General features: G+C 45.2%; 2 protein-coding genes across 29 annotated transcripts in view; both read right to left on the bottom strand.

Moving 5' to 3' along the window:
- The window catches only part of epb41l3b (erythrocyte membrane protein band 4.1-like 3b), a 42,901-nt gene extending 41,535 nt beyond the window's left edge, over positions 1–1,366 (bottom strand). For 16 of the 27 annotated variants that reach the window (XM_076021979.1, XM_076021981.1, XM_076021989.1 and 13 more), the window contains exon 1: positions 1,212–1,365. In XM_076021979.1, coding sequence (XP_075878094.1) covers positions 1,212–1,326 — 115 coding nt within the window. In that variant the 5' untranslated portion in view covers positions 1,327–1,365. Of the gene's footprint in view, positions 1–1,211 lie in introns of all 27 variants that reach the window. The other 11 variants (XM_076021966.1, XM_076021965.1, XM_076021972.1 and 8 more) reach the window with 1 other exon arrangement.
- A 1,970-nt stretch (positions 1,367–3,336) lies between these two features.
- tmem200cb (transmembrane protein 200C, genome duplicate b) lies at positions 3,337–7,876 on the bottom strand. 2 transcript variants are annotated; one of them, XM_076021999.1, is made up of 3 exons: positions 7,605–7,876; positions 6,467–7,517; positions 3,337–4,977 (listed from the first exon to the last, which is right to left on the bottom strand). In XM_076021999.1, the coding sequence occupies exon 3, from the start codon at positions 4,942–4,944 to the stop codon at positions 3,340–3,342; it is 1,605 nt and encodes a 534-aa protein (XP_075878114.1). In that variant the 5' UTR covers positions 4,945–4,977; positions 6,467–7,517; positions 7,605–7,876; the 3' UTR covers positions 3,337–3,339. The 2 variants fall into 2 exon arrangements, with proteins under 2 accessions (XP_075878114.1, XP_075878113.1); XM_076021998.1 differs by lacking the exon at positions 6,467–7,517.
- Between the last annotated feature and the right edge of the window lie 11,241 nt (positions 7,877–19,117).

The following is a 19,117-nucleotide window of genomic DNA, read 5'->3' as shown; positions in this document are numbered from 1 at the left end:
AAAATTAATGACTTGAGAGAAACTTTTTGATTATGTAAATAGCACGCAGCGATAAAATTACAGCATGGGTCTCTTATGTAACCAAGACTGGTGTCAGCAAAACATCTCAACATTATCAGACCCTCCCACGCTTCCATTACAGAAGAAACATGCATAAAATATGCATGCCGGCAGCAGCCGACGGACACGATGAAGCTTCACAAACTTTGACCAGCCTTATCTCCCGATTCCTGCACATTCACCTCTATTGCTAGAGCTCATAAGTTGGTTCAAACTACTGAACTGTAAAAAATGGCCATGTGGCACTGTTATGAGCAATAGTCCATCCCAGAGTATATATACACTGTATGTCTGAGTGAGTAAGTGTTAATCACAGCCGCATGGGCCTATTTTATAGCTAAATCACCATGCTGTAAAGATTAATTATCTGAGTTCAAAGAAGATGGCATCAAGAGGGGGTGGAGGGATGGGGCTCTCCTTGCACTGAGTTATGCCTATCTCTATTTTTAGGAGAATAGGATCGGAAACGCACACTGTGAGGACTTCCCATTTGTGAACTTCCTGCCTGTGCCCGCCAAACCTTTGATCAGATGTGCGTGCGCGCGCGCGTGCTTTTGCTTGCTCAGCAGATATGAAAAGCATTGTTCAATAACTGAATAGGAAAAAAAAAAAACGCTGATACGGGCAAGATGTCACGACACCTCGAGACGGCACCGAATCAGCCTGTTGGCAGTTTAAATAGCCGTCAGTTGTGAAAGGGCAACCGTAGCAAAGTCATCTGATCCCCTCTAAAGTGCCATGAAAACTTCACTTAGGGAACCTTACACACTGAAGACGGTCCTTGTTTTTCGAACGTGTGTGCGCGCCAACTCAACGTCAATGTCACACTTGACACTTTGGCTTTCTGTGAATGAAAGCTGGGACTCACCATTTCACATTCCAGGCAACAGCAGCAGTAACAGTAGCAACGGGTCACCGTTCGGAAACCCCCGTGTTGGAAGCGAAAACACAAGGAAATGATATTAGAAATCATATAATAGTTAGAGTATAAGACATACATAAAAAACATTTTGTTTTTTTTATTAAAAACAAAAACAACTTCTACGGCGTCAAAACAGCAGTCTGGACGACAACAACAAGGACAACAGTCACGACCGCGGTGTTACAGCTGCTGCAGTGGAACTGTGCCGTGTGTGGTGGAGGTAATCTACCTGAGAACAGCGTGTGAAACCGGAGACCGGGGCTGCTGCGGCTCGTCCGGGTGAAAAGGACCAGACACCTGTAGGTGCTCACTTTGGCAAACCTACCCAGCGACCGACCAAACATAACCCCGCCTCTTGAACCCTGCACCCCACCCCCGCACGCATTGACTTCAAAAACCAAGAGCGGAGGGGGCAAGTTGTAGCGTAGATCTACTGCCACCTAGTGGCACTGGCTAAAAGTATGTTCGACCAGCTCCATGTCATGTGACCGCTAGATGGCCTCACTCGGCTGCCAGTGAAGGTACTCCATTTGCACTAAAGGAGTTTCCGCCAATATCCCAATTCTTGTATTATTTTGGCTGTTATATGCTCTCAGTTGAGAGTGTCGACGGTTCAACAATCTTCATACGTTGTAACAGACAGTTCAAATAGTTCAAAATCCTAACCAGACCTCCGCCAAGACCACGGCAATCCCTTTTTGTTGAGTCCATTTTCAACAAGAATGGTTTGGGTTTGATTCCCAGACCCAGGTCCTGTCTGCGTGGAGGTGCATGTTCTACCCGTCTCTGCGGTAGTTCTCTCCACTCTGGCTTCCACCCACACACACACACACAGTGTGTGCTCGTGTGATGCTAGTCACATGTGGAACAACGGGGTGACTGACAACTAGTGGATCTGTCACTCACCACCAGGCAACAGATCAAAGAAGACCTGAATATTTAAGTAAGCAGAGACAGAATGAATGCATATGTAGCCTTACGAGCTCCAAAGGCAGTTAAGAAGAAGATCCATCTGTTTATAACTTCACTGACACTTGAGCTCAGCGAGACTGAGCATCTGAGATATTTTTTTCAGTGGTTTGAATGCAGAAAAAAAATGGAAGTTTTACAATTCTTCCAAAATAAAATGAGCTTGAACATCAAATAAATAGCATATGTGTGCCAGAACAACAAAAAACAACAAAAACGGGATAACTTGAGGAAGAGGGTTATAAAATATGGGTATTATATGAAGAAGAGAGAATTAGCTGTGAGATCAAAAGAAAACCTGAATACCTAAGTGAAGAAACTTAATGAAAGTTTACATAACCGTATGATGAGTGTTGGTAATGAGGTGTTTCAAGGCCCTCACTCATGTAAACCAAGCACAAGACTGAAGCTCTTGGGGTATGTAATTTTTTTTTTGATGTGGGGGAGGGGAGTTGCGGGCCAGTCATCTGAATAAGCACACAAGTCTAAGTTAATTACCAAATTTTAACTGATAATGAAGTTGATCCTTCCAGAGAATGTTGTAAAGGTCAAAAATAAATAACCAGTCTCTGTTTAGTCTGTCCCTGTGCTGTGACATCAATACTGCTGCAGTCCTTTGCTATGAGGGGCAGTGCTGAGGAGCAGGAGATTAGATCTATACCACCTGCAAGTTGCCATTGCTGTTTTTCGACAGATTCCTTCTTTTAATCATTGGTTGGAGAAAAACAACACATTTTGCATATGCTGAATTGCATCTATCATTACACAGACCAGACGGAAGGTGTTACAGTCAAGTTTATTCACACCACAAAAATGTTTCATATAAACAAGTGTGCACAGAGGGACGACCTTGTCCACAAGATCTCCATCCTAAACCAGACGTCTACCTGAGATTCAATTCAGTTCACCTTTTGCACGTGGTACTCGCATAATAGAGGAGTTGAGAAACAAAACTAGACTACATAGACTTCTGCGGCATGTGTTAATATGCTACAGTTCAAAATGTCAGACAGTAGTTCTCAGGGACACATTTGGCAATTCTACAAGCTACAATTTTTGCCCTACCGTTTTACAAAAAGACAGGTTCAGTGTTTTTTTTTAAATCATTACTATGGATGTATATATTTTTCTTTACAAATTTCTGCTAAATCTTTTTTTTTTTAATAAGTCTTTAGTATTGCTCTTGCTACATTGGAAAAATAGAAAAGATCAAATCTGACTTTTTGAGTTGTGGATGTGGTATTTATAAAGTCCCTTGTTTCTTGAGTGTACATGGCTATGTGTCAATAGTCCTAATAGGCTGTTTGCTGTCCATGTATTCCTTCCTCTGTGACGGCAACCCGAAAAGACGGTGCAGAGCAAAGGACAAGACATCAAATAGTCTCACTCTAGGACTCCACAGAGGTGCCTGGTGTCACCAGATTGTTCTCTCCCTGAGCTTCGTCCCCTCCTGCTGCTGCTGCTGCCGCTGCCACCACTGCGGCGGCGGCTGCAGCAGTTGCAACGTTCACTGCCACTTCCTGCTCAGTGGCCACCAACGAAGTATCTGTGTCGGGGGCTTCGAAGGAGTCGCCCCCCAGGTCAGTCAATTTAATGTAGCCCTTGCTGTTGGTGCGCTCCAGACGTGGGCAGCTGAAGCGCCTGGCGGCACGGTCGCCTTGCCTGCACACTGTCACCGACAGGCTGCAGCGGCGTGCCAATTTGGGCGGGTCCGTGAGGGAGTTGAGCGACAGCCGAGAGCCTGTCGTCGCCACCCTCGCTGCAGGCGACGGGGGGAAAAGCTGGGTCCACTGCAGTTGGGGCTGAGCCCGCGCCGCCACCTCCTGGTCGGCAGCACCTGCGCTCGTTTCTGGAGAGGAATCCGATGGCGCTGAGTCCTCCGCCTCCTTGATGTCCACCTCGTCAGCGTGGCAACTGCCGCCGCTCAGCAGTTCGACATTGCCAACGGTTTCTGGAGGAGCCTCGATAACAACCTCTTCCTCCGAGCGTCCCTCTGCCTCCGTCCTCTCAGACTCCTCCACCTCGCAGTTGTTCAGTTTGATCACGGGGAGGGTGAAGGCGTTGACGGAGGAGGTGACGATGGAAGTGGTCTCCCATTGCCGCGGCTGCGGCGCCTGCTGGCTGCTGTGGCTGTAGTCTTTGTAGATGCTGTAAACCGTGTCCGTGAAGGTCTGGATGTCCCTGGAACAACTGCGAGGACGGCTCACCAAAGACGGCCGCCTGAAGACCTCGTCGACGCTCGACTCGCCCTGAGGACCGAGGCCGGTGGAAGGCCAGGAGCCGCGGGTCAGCATTCCGCTCGGAGGGAAGGACCCCGACGGGGCCTCAGCATTTCGAGACTGAGTGTAGTTCACAAGCCCGTTCAGAGGAGCGTACTCTTTTGAGCGGATGCTGTGTAGATCAATGACCGTCGAGTAGATATCCCGGAGGTTGATGATTTTCGTTTTCTTGTCCCGGTTTTCGTGGAGAACCGCGTTTGCGCAGATGAAGAGGAATATGCCGATGCCCATGACCAACGGACCGAAGACTTTCAGGTTGTCTGAATAGAGATAACGACCCAGGAAGTCACACACAAAGCCACAGTGATGGGAGGAGGTGGGCACGCTGCTATTGGAATGGCTCTGGTTGGATCCACGCGTCTGGTCGAAGGGAGGGTCCCCGTGCGTCAGGTTGAGGGAACCAGCTGGGCTCTTGGAGTAGCTCACTTTGTTGGTATGGTACACTCCCGTCCTGCGGCGCTCCTGGTACTCCTGCTGGTTCTGACTGGGCCAGTAGCCCAGCACCGCCATGGAGATTCCCACCATGAGGACCACGACGCCGATGCCGGCCACCAGTCCAGCCAGGGAGCACAGGTTGAGCTTCCCCTTCACCACCACCACGTCGTTCTTCTTCTTCTTCTTGGATTTTCGCTTCCTCTTGTTTTCCGCTCGGTTTTTGGCGCGCAGGGAGTCCTGCCGCCTGTTCATGCGCAGGAGGCCACCTGTTGCTATCATGGTGGCGATGAGACGCCCCGCTTGTTACTCAACCTAGGGGGACACAGAGTGAAGGGCGAGAGAGCATTTAATCAGCGTTTAGTGGCACCCACAGTGTAAATACATTTATTTTCGAGGCGATTACTCATGTAATCCAGATTTATTATTCACACAAGCCTGGATTATCGACTAAACAATGGGGTAACTAATCCTTCGGGACCGGCCCCAGCTTGACTCAATGACATTCACTTTGTTGTACTTTGGAACATTTTGACAGCACAAGCTCAAAAACATGACATAAACGGAACTGACCATTGTAACAATATATATTTTATACCCCTTGAGGCCTTGAAATTGAAATTGTGACAGTCCTGGATGGACATGAGTTGGGACACTTCTTGTACATAGACATCGTTTCTGTGTGCGCCATCTAAAGAATAAGCCTTTAACAATATGCCATATCCTGTCAATATTCACTTGGGGCTCCAGCATTGTGCAGTATTTCAAAGAAAGGCATAGCAGCCTGTGATTTACCTTAGAGTGGCCATACACCTGTACAGTGAGAACGATGAAGCGGCTCCATTTCACACAACTCAGATGCAGTATTAGTCATCAGATGTTTTCCAAACTAATAAATGACCATTTCCTACGGGCCGCTGTCGGATCTATAAATACAACAATATCATGTGAAGGACAGACAAATAACTGAGACAACAGCGGAGTACAGGCAGCGTAATTCGTCCATATTCAGCCGTGCCGGTGAGATCGGCCCATGAAATTAACGCGTCCAGACAGCAGGCCAGCAGGCATGTTTTCTCCACCTCCCTCTCCGCTAGACCTCTCTTCTCTCACACATCAGTTTCGCCCACCAAACACTTCCCGCGATGCCTTCCTGCCCATGCCCACCTCGCCATCAGCCACCCGAGCCGTGCACTGAAGTGACAGCATCCTTCCATCACGGCCAAGGCGCAGCAAGCGCAACACAATCGCTGGCACGCCAGCAGCATCTGCCACATGCAGTCACATTGTCACAGCAACAAACAACAGAAAAAATGTTCAGGAGCAGCGCTCCAAAGGGGCACTGGGAGAGCGATTACAGACAAGTGCTGATGAGTTTCATCCACATGTGGGCGGTGAATCATCATCGGGGAATAATGCTGATTACTTAGACTGTACAATCCCCCCCGCTCGTGCTGCTGCTGCTGCTGCTGCTGCTAGCCAGAGATTTAATTAGACTAATCGCGACTAATTGCAAATGACTTAGGGCTCAGGTTCCTGAATAACTTATCTCAACAGAATGCCTCTCGGAGCAGCAGTTAATGAGACGCTTTCAAAGGCTGCTATGCGTGTTGTTCACCCGGAAAGAGGAAGAGGGGAGAAAAAAAAAGAAGTGGAAATCACGACGTGGAACCATGAAGTGGAGCCATGAAGCGGGGCCCCTGGAAATCTCACTCTCTTTTTTTTTTTTATTAGAACGATCCAAGTTATCGCAGGCACTTCTCGCGGAAAGCAGAGCGCGGTGGAGCCGTGCACCTGGGCGCACCTCGGCACTCGGCTGCTGCTTCTCTCGGCGGATCACATCCAGCCTGATCTCTCGCTGAGGCTGAGCAAAAGAAGCGTGGGCGGCGGACCTCGCTGTGTTTGGAGAGAAGGAGGACGGGCGGCGGAGACGTGGAGCACCGGAGTGAAGGGTGTGGACGGTTGGTCCCTCCGTCTGCAAAGACGCCGGTACCTTGATTCTCCTGGAACAGAGACACCGTCCGTCCGTCCGTCCGTCCGTCCACCAGGCAGGCAGGCAGGCAGGATGGACAAGAGATAGCGCGCAAGGCTGCGTGGGCGCTTTTTTTTTTTTTTTTTTTTTTTTTTGTCCGCGCAATGTTGCGTGAGTAATCGACTGTTGACATTACGGCGCATCTGTTTCCCTTCTGTTGCGAGGAAAAAGAAGGGCCGCGGAGCCAGCACCGAGCTGCTGTGACGCGTCGGAGGTGTCGTGAAAATGTCCAGAGCCATCTCGTTCCAACACAAAGCCCCCCTGCACCGTATTCCTGCGCTCGCACCGGGATGCAGGCAGGCAGGCAGGCAGGCAGGCAGACAACACAACACCCGCACCTCTTCCACGGCCCCGACCTACAAGGCTACAAGTCCGAGCCGCGCGGTCATAATTATTATTATCATCATATCTCCATTATACCAGCGCCAGATGCCAGGCGCTTGCTCGTCTTTCCAAGTTAGTGGCGAGATGCGATATTTCGTGTCCATCTCGTGACCACCTTGAGAAGGGAAGAAAAAAAAAAAAAAGTTGAGCTGGATAAATCGATATCGTGGATGAATCGATCGGGGGGGGGGGTCTTTATCGTTATTATTTTGAAAGACGCTGATTTTAGTGTAGAGTAAGGATCCAAGGTGGGCGTCTAAAGCCCTCCTGCCATAAGCGACCAGACATAAAAACTAGGATGAAATCAAATATGTCACCTGTCACACAAATTCAAAGAAATCTTCAACCCTGCTTTACCTCCGTTGAGATCATGTAGAGTCAGACGCGGCAATTACACACACAAAAGCATGGATGCACATGGAGGTAAAGAGACGAGATGCTGACGACCAGGAATGAAAAAGCAGGATTTAAAATATATTTTTTTTTTTGCTCGCTTTTGCTAATTGTAATCAAGACTTGTTCTCACCGGAAAGTGAAGGCTAGCGATCAAACATCTTCAAACATCTTCTCCTCGTTCAGTTGTGCCTGTCGTGGTGCGCCACTGTGGTGCCAAGGCTGCGAGAAGAGAGTGCTTTGCTTTCCAGCTGAACGCAGATTCACAATGGACCGGCAGGGGCGGGCCGAGTGCAATTCTATTGGCGATTACTGGGCAACGTGAAAAACGAGAGCTGCACGGGGAAATGTATTATCCGGTGTGATGATACGGCAAACGCTCGTTCGTAGTACCTGTGTGCGCCGTCAAAAAAAAAAAAAAGAAAGGAAAAAGAAAGATGCAAGGCGGAACGAGGACTGTAGTGTCTTCCTGTTCCTGGCACAATTGAAGGTAAATGTGGAGAACCAGGTTCCAAGTTGGTATGAAATGAAATGCATACAAACTATACATTTTTGTATTACACATGCGCACCTAATTTAAAATCTCCTCCATTGCAAGGCCCCTCCCATGGTTAAAACTGGCTGCCTCGCCGCGTGTAGAGGAAATATGACAGATTCCATATGTCTTTCAGTGATGTGAAACTGGAGACAGAGACAGTGGGGAGGGAGGGGGACCATATGCTTAAATGCTCACGTTCCAGAGAGCTAACTGCAGATGTAAGACTCAGAAATATTTGTTTTGAAGAAGGGGGATGAGAAATGAGAGAACCCCACAGTGTGCTCGCTGCAGCTGGAGTCAAAGTGTGCACGGACATGGGAAATAATCCAGAGGGGTTTAATGTGATGTCTTTAATCCGTGGCGATAACTGCAGAGGTCTGTAGGTCTGGAGCAGCTTTCCCTATAAGCTTGTCCTACAGGAAGATACAGTGAAGCATGACAGATGTTTCTGAGCATCTGACAAGGGCCTGCGTCCGCACGGCTGCAATGCATGTAACAAAAAATAAACTTTTAAGTATGTTGATAAAGACAAACGCCCACTGCGCTGATACGGACTGCTGTTATACAGCATCGCTGACAGAGATTTGGAAACGGGATTTGGATTTCTAAAAAAAGTTATTATTGTGTAAAAAGATTTTTTGCTAAATTTAGAGATACATTTGTAAATCTGTGTAATTCAGTGCTTAAATTGTTGAATTTGTCCTGTCATAACTGAAAATGAATAAACCTCTCTCAGTTCCTGGCTTTTTTTTTTCTAGGTCACAAAGTAAAACAAAACATTTTTGGAAGAAAATAATGGCGTTTGTGTTCAATTGCACTACAAAAGTTATTCTGCTTTAGTGCACCACTTGTATTAAGATACAGCAAGCAGCATTCGATTAAAAAACGATCTTTACAGCACTGCAGAGTACACACAGTAGCTGCCCATAAGTGCCAGTGCTGCTGGCATTTTAAGGGGAATGTAATCTAACGGCAATGACTCAAAGCACTAAACACAGCGTGAAATGCATGGACGATTTGTGACAGAAACCTAATGGCTCAAAATCAACGTAAAGGTCCGCAAGACAGTTGAGCGACCTACCACGCTGAATAGTTTAAAGATCTGTCGAAGACATAGGCAGCGGAGCTTGAAGTAGGAAGGATTTTTATAGGGAGTGACCAGGATGGGCAGGATGAGGAAGGAGTAAATCAGAGAGACAGGTAAGGTCGAGCGGTTTTGAGATGTATAGGAAGAGAGACTGCGCTGAGAGCTGAGATGGTCTGGACATGGGCAGAGGAGGGAAAATGGATTTAATGGACAAAGGATGATGAGGACTGCCAGCTAGGAGAAAAAGAGGATGACCACAGAGAAGGTTTAGGGATGTAGTGAAAGGGCACATAAAGATTATTGGCATAAGAGAAGGGGGGGGGGGGAGTGAAATGAAGCAGACAGAAGATGAATCTGAGGAGTGCAAAATGAAAGGGTGAAAGCATTGCATCACTAATATCAGTGATATTATCTTTTCATTGTGCATATTTGCACTGCCATCAGTATTACACAGCATCCTAATAATTACTCCTCTACCTCATGTACTCGGCTCTTATGCAAAGAATAGTAGACAGTATTTGTTTTCATTGAAATTGTTCATGATATATTAGTTTTATTATATTTCCCCACTGTGGGATCATAAACATTATTCTTATTGCTGGTTTTATTCTTATTCTTATGCTATTCTGGTTCTCGTAGTAGCTGGAGAGGCAACATCCATATCACATCGGCTGCAAATTAGTCATGCAGCATAATGTCACGGAACCATGAGATGACGTTTGCTCTGCAACTCTTGCACTTCATTCCACTTACTAATCAGAGTGAGAACACACTCTGAATGTGATGACACATTTAGCCTGACTTTTGCTTGATTCTCCACTTCCTCTGCTCCCCCACGCAGCGCCGAGGTGTGGGATTCGCTGAGATTTCACCCCATCCGGTTATCTGCCTTTGCACTGCGCCACAGGGTTGTGAGCACCTGGTCTGCTTAATTTATTTAGCACATCAGAAAGAAAGATGGACCAACTTTAATTCATTAGGGTCTATGCAGGCTGCTGGGTGACGCCAAGTGTAGTTCATTAGTTTTCTATTAGAACTGTATAGTTTCCATGACCTGCAGGTAGGATGGAAACAGATTGCTGAGGCTTACTGAGGCTGCAAAAATTTGCATTTTAAACATTTTTTTTGCATACCGATATCCAAGTTGTGTCTTTATGGCTCTCTCCTCACACTCTTCATCATTCCTTAACAAGACACCCACGGGTAATTAAACTCAGTTGGAGAGCGCTGATGAGGAGGGCATTCTGGAGAGAAAATAGCAAAATTTAGAAACAGCAAGAAGGACTGGCGAACCATTTACAGGGTCTCTAATCTTTAGGGAGGGAGCAAGGGGTACATTACTATCCATTCTAAAATTCGATTATTCAATCCATTCCCCAGAGATCATATCGTCTCTGCATTTAAGACCCCACTCTGCCGTCTGGTCTGCAGGGAATGATTGGCTTCCTGACTATGGTGCCATTCCATTCAGATCAAATCTTGCTCCTGTACTGTTTTCTGATTCTTATCACACACACACACACACAAATAGGACGAGACACCACAATGATGCTGTAGTGGCAAAAACTGAGTCTCCCCCTGAAATACAACCTGCGTTGTTGCTACTCCACATTGTTGCTGCTCTGTATCAGTACAGCCAGAACACAGGGTGACATTTCTTTTCCATCTTCCCGTTTCCCTTCCCTGTCGGAATTTCTTCCATAAACAATGTGCTGGTTAACAGTTAGGAGATCCTCATATCTGGAGCTACCACTGCAGCTGCGGGGGGTTCATATCCCTTCTTAAGCCTGGGCTGTACTGCCTAATTGGATGTAGAAAGTTGGAATTATGGGCTCGGCGAGAAATGAACTCCCTTCTAGGAGACGCCTTCATTACCGCCGCAGCTGCCGCAGGAGTCGGAGGGGTTTGCTGTCGTAGAGATAAAGGCAGTACTCCCTTCTAGGGCGTTTGAAGCAAAAACACAGTGGCTGAGAGCGTTTGCAGATACAAGGGAGATGATGGGCCATCGATTACAGAAGAGGCAGCCAGAAACACAAGTCATCCCCCGGGGTTAGACATGAAATCAATGCTCGCAGAATGTGCCTCATGATTTTGTTATTGCCTTTGCGCATTGAAAAACCACAACAGTGAATCAATTTTGCGCCGCAAAGCAATAGTACACTGCGGGACAAATACAGGGGACCGTAAACGTAGAGGTCCAAACTGAATTTGAGACTTAAACAAAAGATACTGCATTTATGAACGTGATGATTTTAAAAACAGGGCATTGCTTTAGAAAATGAGGCTCAAAACAGGTGTATTCTGTATATGTCAGATTATTTTTGGCAGAGTAGTGATACACATCACTTGCTGCCAAATAGCGTTTGACTGACTCAGAGCAGAACCAAGCCAAAAAAGGAAAAATAAAAGAGCTCTCACTGTTACTGTATCTACACGGACGCTATTTTAGAACACATAGTGTAAATACACTTTAATCTAATTAATGAAACAATTGCTTGAAATTAAATAAAAAAAAAACAAAAAAAACAAGTGCAATAATCAATCGATAATCAGTTAATCAGTTATAAATGAATCATTTAAAACATTGGGGTTTGGACAGGCATGATACGCATGGGGCCAAAGAGTTGCCAGCTCAGCACTTTTCAATGGATTTATTTGAGATAAAGACCCATGGAAGCAATTAAAGTTTTTTTTTTCCCTTTGAGGTCTCGCAGTAAGCCATAGCACAGCGTCTGGTTTAGCAGGTACCAATTCTGAGATGTTGCTGATCTATCTAGGGAAAAATCACAGTAGGAAGAGTTTTCAATGTGCCTTAGGATTGCAGTGGAACTGGCAATCACTCATCTTCCTTTTAGTTTTGACTGGCCAGAGAAGCTTCAAAAGAAGAAAAACAGGATGCAAATGGCTGCTGCTGCTGTTGCTTAAGATTTTGCTCTTTCATTTAGTGAGTTTTTTGCATGAGAAATAAACGCAAAATGGCAAAGAAGGCTTTTTTACTTGGTGGATGATGTTTTTGTTCGTAATGCGTTGTTTAGTGAAACACTGAAGCACATTGCAGCTCAGCACTGTGCTGATGTTTAACAAATTTGATCCCAAAACCAACAAGAAACCCGTGATCTGTAGCTACCAGGCTAAACTAGCAGTGGCAAATCTGATTGGTCTGCTTGAACAGGATGGAAGGTTCATTCAGTCGCCCATATTGGAAATGCTTGCAATGAGAACGCAGAGGTCTGGAAGTTAAATTTCCGATAATCATGCTTGATGTTGGAACCACCCAACTCCCATCAGAATCACCCTCCTTGACAAATCACAACCAAAGGCATCAATGTGCAATATAGTATTCGGGCCAAATAATTTCACTGTAGCAATTATTTTAAAACGCATGGTTCTTATCAACATCCCTTGATGTTTAGGCCATGACTATAACTGTATGTGCTCATTAAATGGCATGATGGCAATTCACAGTGGGCCAGAGGAAGACCTCATAAATCACGCCATGCGTTTACCACCTAACAATCACTTGTACCATCCCCAGCTCAGGCACTGTGGGGAGAAGCTCCACTTGTGATGAATGAGTGTGAAGGTCCAACAGCAGCTTCTGGTGGAGGCTAATGAGATGCGAGAGAGTGTTTGTGACTGATACAGGCCATGGAGACATATGGGAACTTCTGGTCCATTTCTATGTTGGGCGGCCATGCGTCTCTGACATCATGAGGGGTGCTGAAAGTGGAACGGGGCACCCAGTTGTCGAGGGGGAAGAAGACTATTCCGTGTGGAGGGTTGGGGAGATTGGGCTGTTGAGCAGCAGGTGAACCCTTTTCCCAGCAGGTAGCTGGTTCCTGCAGGTGACCGTCCTTAATTTGCAAAGGCTAAACAGCTGATGAATAGGCATTCAGACACACGGACACAAATAGAGGCCAGCGTCAGTTCACATATCATCCCCAATAACACTGGTGGGAATTTGTGGGAAAAAATTATAGCGCTGTAGGTTCTTCTTTACCGCAAATCACTGCAAATCAGCCCTGGATGAAGACATGGAATGGCTCTGAAAAACTCAAGTGAGGTATGCCATTTAAAAAAAACAACAAAAAAAAACAAAAAAATCAAAGAACATTTGAGATTTCGTTCTTTTTGCACTCCTTTCTCTGAAGATGCTCGAGAAGAGGATCACAAACAGCAATTAGCAGAGTCTGGTTTACTCCAAGAAAACACGGTAATTACCATTCTCAGCATCAAAAGCTCTACTCCTCCCAAACTGCAGGATCATGAATACTGAAAGGATGAGCGGCTACAAAGAAGCTGCTTTTTGTGTGTGTGTGTGTGTGTGTGTGTGCCACAGCGAAGCTACACCAACAGATTTTTGCAGGGCAGCACAGCAGTTGCGCAATAAATAAGGGCTGATTCTCTGGGCTTGTGAGATGCAAGCTTCACGGGATCAGAGTGAGAAAAGCCGTCTTTGATCTCCCATCCTAGATAATATAGGTCATCTCTTCAGGGAAAAACAACAAAGAGCAAATGAGGTGGAAAATACCATGTAACCCTCTGTGGAGCAAGAAGCGAATAGTCCCTCCAGTGGACACACTGAAGAATCCTACAGACCCGTGCAAAGGGTTGCGATCTTTAGCATTTAACACAACGCTCCATCTGAGGTATTTTCTCTATTAGATTACATGAAATATTGCGTTTGTCATTTTTCCTGCTGCCTGCGTGTGGAGCCTGTTCAGACTGGGTATCCATGGCAACCATTTTATAATGCCCGGCGAAACACCTCAGAAGAGGTTCCTTTTTATCTGGGCTGGAGGGCTGGGGTGGAGGCAGCGGAAAAATCAAACGAGAGGCCAAAAGTGACTGTTGACAGGATATTTTTTTCACTAGCTATCCATGAGAGCTGCTCACTGAAATGATGTGACTTGCAAAAAAAAAAAAAAAAAAAGTAAAAAAGGAAGAAAAAAAAGAAGAAGCTGCAAGCTGCAGACTGGTTGAATAATGGAAAGAGCCCAGGGAAAGCAGGGGAAACATGATGACATAACATCTTGTCAGTTTGAGGGCTAAATATTCAAGAAAAAAGCTCTCTATTTTTTTTTCCAGTGGCAGAGTTGATACAAACACCTTTGTAGCGTTTATTCCAAGTGCATGAGAAGGCAGCATTGCTGCACGCGCCTCACAGAGACATTCTGGCACTGGCGTTCACTCTGCGGGAGCACGGTGTCCGGGGTCCTGGAGGACGAGTCCAGTCATGTGGAATACAGCAGGCGCAAGCGTGATGAGAGGGAGTGTGTGTGTGTGAGTGTGTGTGGGTGTGTTTGTGTGTGGTGGAGGGGGAGTAAGGTGGAGAGCGGAGGAGGGCAGCACTGGGGTAGATGCAGTGCACAGCCAGCTGGGTCTTCCGCAGGGGAGAGCCACAGTCCGTGCCAGCAGCCGACAGGTCCAATCAGGGAAGAGTTCGGCCTTCATCCGTGCATGCAAATCAGGGCCGAGGTCGAGGGCATTGGCAGGGGCTCCTGCCTCACAATCCGCAGCGCTCACATATAGTGTTACCTGAGCAGGTGAAACTGCAGCTGGAAGGAAGGACTGCCAATGGCTGAAGGACGGTAGTCTTCAGTCATGTCACTCCGCTCCTCACATGTGGGTGCAAAGTGAGAAAGAAAATATTTTTACACATTTGTTTTAGTTTTTTTTCTTTCTTTCTTCTTCTTCTTTTTTTTTTTTTTTAATATTTATTTATATATTAAGATTTGAAAAAATAAATAAAAATAAAATCTGGATGGTTGCCTTTGGTTACCATGTTGTGTTCCCCAAGGGGTCGACAATCAGTGACAAACCTCCCTTCCAAAGGCTTTTTGTTAAATTTTGTTCAGTTAAAAACTGATGCACCAAGCACACGTCATGCTATTTGCATGTGTTCTCTGAAGTCACGGCGTATTTTGCCTGCCGTAGAGGTGCTTACTTCCCCCTTATAATAACAGTGGTAGGGCAGCTGTTGCAATGATTCACATGCACTAACATGCACGTGCGGCCGGTCTTGTACACGGGAAGATGGAAAAGGCTCGATATCAACAGACTGAGAGGGTGTGTGGTGTAGAGAAGCTATGACCCAGAAGATCTGAAAACGGAGTATTACACCTTTAGGTTTAGAGGCAAGGTATGAATTGGGCTCAGGTTAAGGTTAGGGTCATACATATTCATCATAACATTCCATTTATTCTGGTAAACAGTAGTGGGCTGTGCATTTCCAGCCAAGACCTTCAGTGATGGCATACTCAGTAATACCTAAAATAATTCACCTCAGAATACCACTAGTACAGCAGAATCCACACAGAATTGCGTTAATATAGCCTTTTGAGCAACACTTCAGAGCATTTCAAATCAATAAGCTTGCATCCACACCTTAGAGTAGGAAACTAATGTAATGGAAAAGTATTCTTGTGTTATTCTTTATCTTGGTTTATATTGTATGATCACTAGTAGCACGTGTGAGCTCTTAGAATCCTAGGCTAACATATACGCACCGTATTTCACTTTGTTTTATGGCCTGCCACTGATGTGCTCATCCTCTCCCTGTACAGGATATGAGCTGTGAAATCGGTCAACTATCGTATAGTCGTTGGTTTGTCTCTCTCTGTTCTCCTCCCTGTTCTTTCCTTATCTTATCCCCTCCCAGTCCTGTGTATAAGAGACCTTCTTCCTCCTTCCCTCCTCGCACTCGCACTCCCATTTTACTGTGTTTTGTGCCTCGGAGCTCCGAGCCCTTTTTTGATTGTTTGTTCATTAAATTACTTATTATCCCAGCATTCCTGCATCGGCATCTTCACTCTTTTCCGCAACACTAAGATCACGCATATTGTCAAAACTTACAAATAAAAGGCAATTTTTAGACATTTTTTTCAAGTCAAGTTTTAATAAGTCTGTCATATATACGCTATGTGAGCTTAAACATTCATGAGAGACCAGCGAGACGACAACAAAGAAAACTACCGATTGAAAATCTAAGTAAATTTGCATTTGTGCACTGTAATGTATTTGCATTTGTTTTTGAAAAAATGCACGTTGGCGCAGCTGCTGCTTCAAAGCACCATGTTATTTACATTAAAGATTGCTCGCTTGACGTGCCACCTAGCAGATCTCCGGGATTAGTTAAGTCTTTTAGACACTCAGTGCTGTCAGTTCCGTTCTCTCACAGCGCACAGGAGCCTGTTCAGTTGATTTTGAAAGCCTTGGGGAGATTTGGTAGAACCTGACAACACAAGCCAGCTGAAAAGCGCGGATAAAAACTCTACCATGATATACACCACTGGCAGCAACACAACCAAGTGCATATAATATGACATGAACAAAACAGACAATGAAGAAAAATGTTACTTACATATTCACAAAAAATATCTATACTTTTCTGAGTGTCTTTAGGCCTGCTGAGAGGGCCTTGCTGGCCCTGACGGCCCACCACTGGCGGTCAAGCAATCAGAAGGGCCTAACTGTGGCTCACAGTACCTAAAACCCCACCCCAACCCAAGACCTGATGCAGCAGCAGCACCTCACTATATACAGTTTGGAATGTCATGTCTAGTAGAGAGACGAACCCAATGCCAGGTTGAAAATTTATTTTGTGACACATCTGCTCTGTCTCTGCAAAGCCTTTTAAAATGCATTGTCAGCCTTTATTAAATTAAAAAAAGTTGTTGTTGCTTGTTAGGTCAAGTGAGGGGAGAAGAACTTACGCCGTTAAGGAAAAACACAGGCTATGACAACAAAGGAAGGTCATTTGTCATCTTGGCACAATCCGATAAAGTGGATTTTAGGCTAATGTGGCCTCTTTGTCTTTTGCAAAGCTCCCCTCCCATTTCTATTCTCAGTTGCGTAGTGCATGCAGTAAGGCGTCTCCTTAACGGAGCACCAGGTGATTTGGGAGATTTGTTGGGGAAAAGTATAAGGGAACTGTGCGTGTGTGAGCTCTTTAATCATGCTAAAAGGCTCCACTGAGCCGTCGCATCAGCAGGATGACGAATGAGCGTGTTTGCTGGGCTAAAAAAATAACGTCAATACACTTTATTTTTGACTTTTCGCACTCAAATATGTCGTTTTGCAGATTCTGATCCGCTCTAAGCTCAATAATCCACCAATGTGGTATTCTGCAATGCCTTTATGCAGCTCATTAATCTCCGTCACAACGCCAGCAGTCACAAAGGGCTTTCATGGCAGCGGTCGACCCAACAGCCACTTTTGACTGCTTTTATCTCCAGCATCTTTGAGGTCATCTATCTTTTCATATGCCAATGTTTTAATCAACATTTCATTATGAATTTGCTTTTCCAAAGCCTTTGCAGGACCAGGAATAATTTCTGTTACAGGGAAGAATGGCCTTTTCTGCGGCTGGAGGAAAGGTTGAACATCCTCATCATTAGAGTGCATTTCCTTCCCTTCCATGCAATGATGTGTCTGATTGGAGACATTAAGCCAAGATTTCATTTTTTGATTGTTAAAGGCTTATTTTGTGTCACTGACGTTTTGTATGGAAAGGTTGAGAAGAGATCATAAGAAAAAAAAGCAATTAAGCAAAAGCAATAGAGGGCATTGGCCGAAGAAACAGAATGGAGACTGAATAGGTTTTTGTTGTCTGCTCATACAGATGTGAGTTCTCAGATTTGTAGTGTTTTGCCCATCTCCTCCTTCGCTCCTCTTCCTGAGGTTTAACCAAAGAAAAAACAAACACAAACAAAACAAAAAACACCTGTTTTCTGTGCTTGCTACAACTTTTGGATGACAGTGAAAAATTGTTGTAGGTAATTGTAGGTAAGTGGTTCTCAGAGTGTTTCTCAGAAATAGAAAACAATTGTATATAATACATATATCACCTACCTACTCACGGCTAGGGTTGCCACCCGTCCCGTTTTTCCCAGAATTGTTCTCTTTTTTCACCACCTGTCCCGGGAAAAATAAAATCTCTCCCGGGACACAATTTGTCCCGTTTTTTAGGGAAAATGACAATACCTCATTTGATTTCCGTCTGTGGTCTAGACAGGGTTGCCAACCCTCCCGTAAAAAATATGTGATTGTCCCATATTTGGCAACTAAAAAACCTGTCCCGTAATGAACTTTGTCCCGTATATTTCGGGGGACGCACCCCCCCCTTGAACCAATAGAATGTGTTGCTCACTGGCTGAGCTTTGTGTATTGGGAAGTGGACTTAAAAATGTCTTCATTTTTTTTTTTAATTCCAACACCATTGGGAAAAGTTTTATCTTGCATGCAAAGTTAATGCTAGCATGTCACTGTTAACAATGACAGGCAGTCAGGGCCATCAAGGCCTACTACTGCACGCACTTAGAAAGTTCTTTTTTTCTCCCATTCTCCATAGTCTGTTTTCTTCATGCCATGTAATAGCCACTTCATTTCGCTGCTTCCTGTGTATATTTCAGTAGAGTTTTTATCCAATCATATGTCAGCTAGCTTGTATTGTTAAGTTTCAATGAATGTTCAGAATCAACATTGCAGGCCCCTGTCCACTGTAAGTGACCGAATAGATATTGATTCATATAGACAACTCACTACATTAATACGTACACAGGGGGAGGCTCTTATTGCCACAGTCAGTTGCAATAGCCAATCAGATCTTGGGTACATGTTGCCAAGGCTGGCTGACCGTACGCTGAGCTTCACATGTATGTTTCATGTGATTGGATAACCACTTGTGAGGACCTGAAAGACTTCAATAAACCTGTGTTTGCTACCCTGACGAGACCACAATGGCCGAAAGAGGAGAAGGTAAAGATTAGTAGTCATCTGCAATTTACAATGTAAATAATGTGCCGTAGCAGCTGCGCCAATTCGTTCAATTGTTTTGCATGCGGTTGCACGCAAAAAAAAACACATGTAAATGATCTGTTTACTTTTATTTTCAATTGATATTTTGTTTTGTTATTGTTTCGGTGGTGTCTTATATGAAATACCAAATGAGTTGAGTGATCCGTGATCTTAGTTTCCTACTCTTAACTGTGAATGCAAGTTTATTGGTCGTAAATCCTCC

This window comes from Nelusetta ayraudi, unplaced genomic scaffold, assembly GCF_046127955.1.
Source record: "Nelusetta ayraudi isolate G7.1 ecotype Tasmania unplaced genomic scaffold, CSIRO-AGI_Nayr_v1 ptg000011l, whole genome shotgun sequence".
NCBI lineage: Eukaryota > Metazoa > Chordata > Actinopteri > Tetraodontiformes > Monacanthidae > Nelusetta > Nelusetta ayraudi.
The sequence above is the reverse complement of the archived record's forward strand: the minus strand, read 5'-3'. Positions and strand labels throughout refer to the sequence as shown.

Coding starts and splice junctions, on each gene's coding strand:
- tmem200cb (XM_076021999.1), bottom strand. CDS start 4,944: ATGATAGCAACAGGTGGCCTCCTGCGCATGAACAGGCGGCAGGACTCC.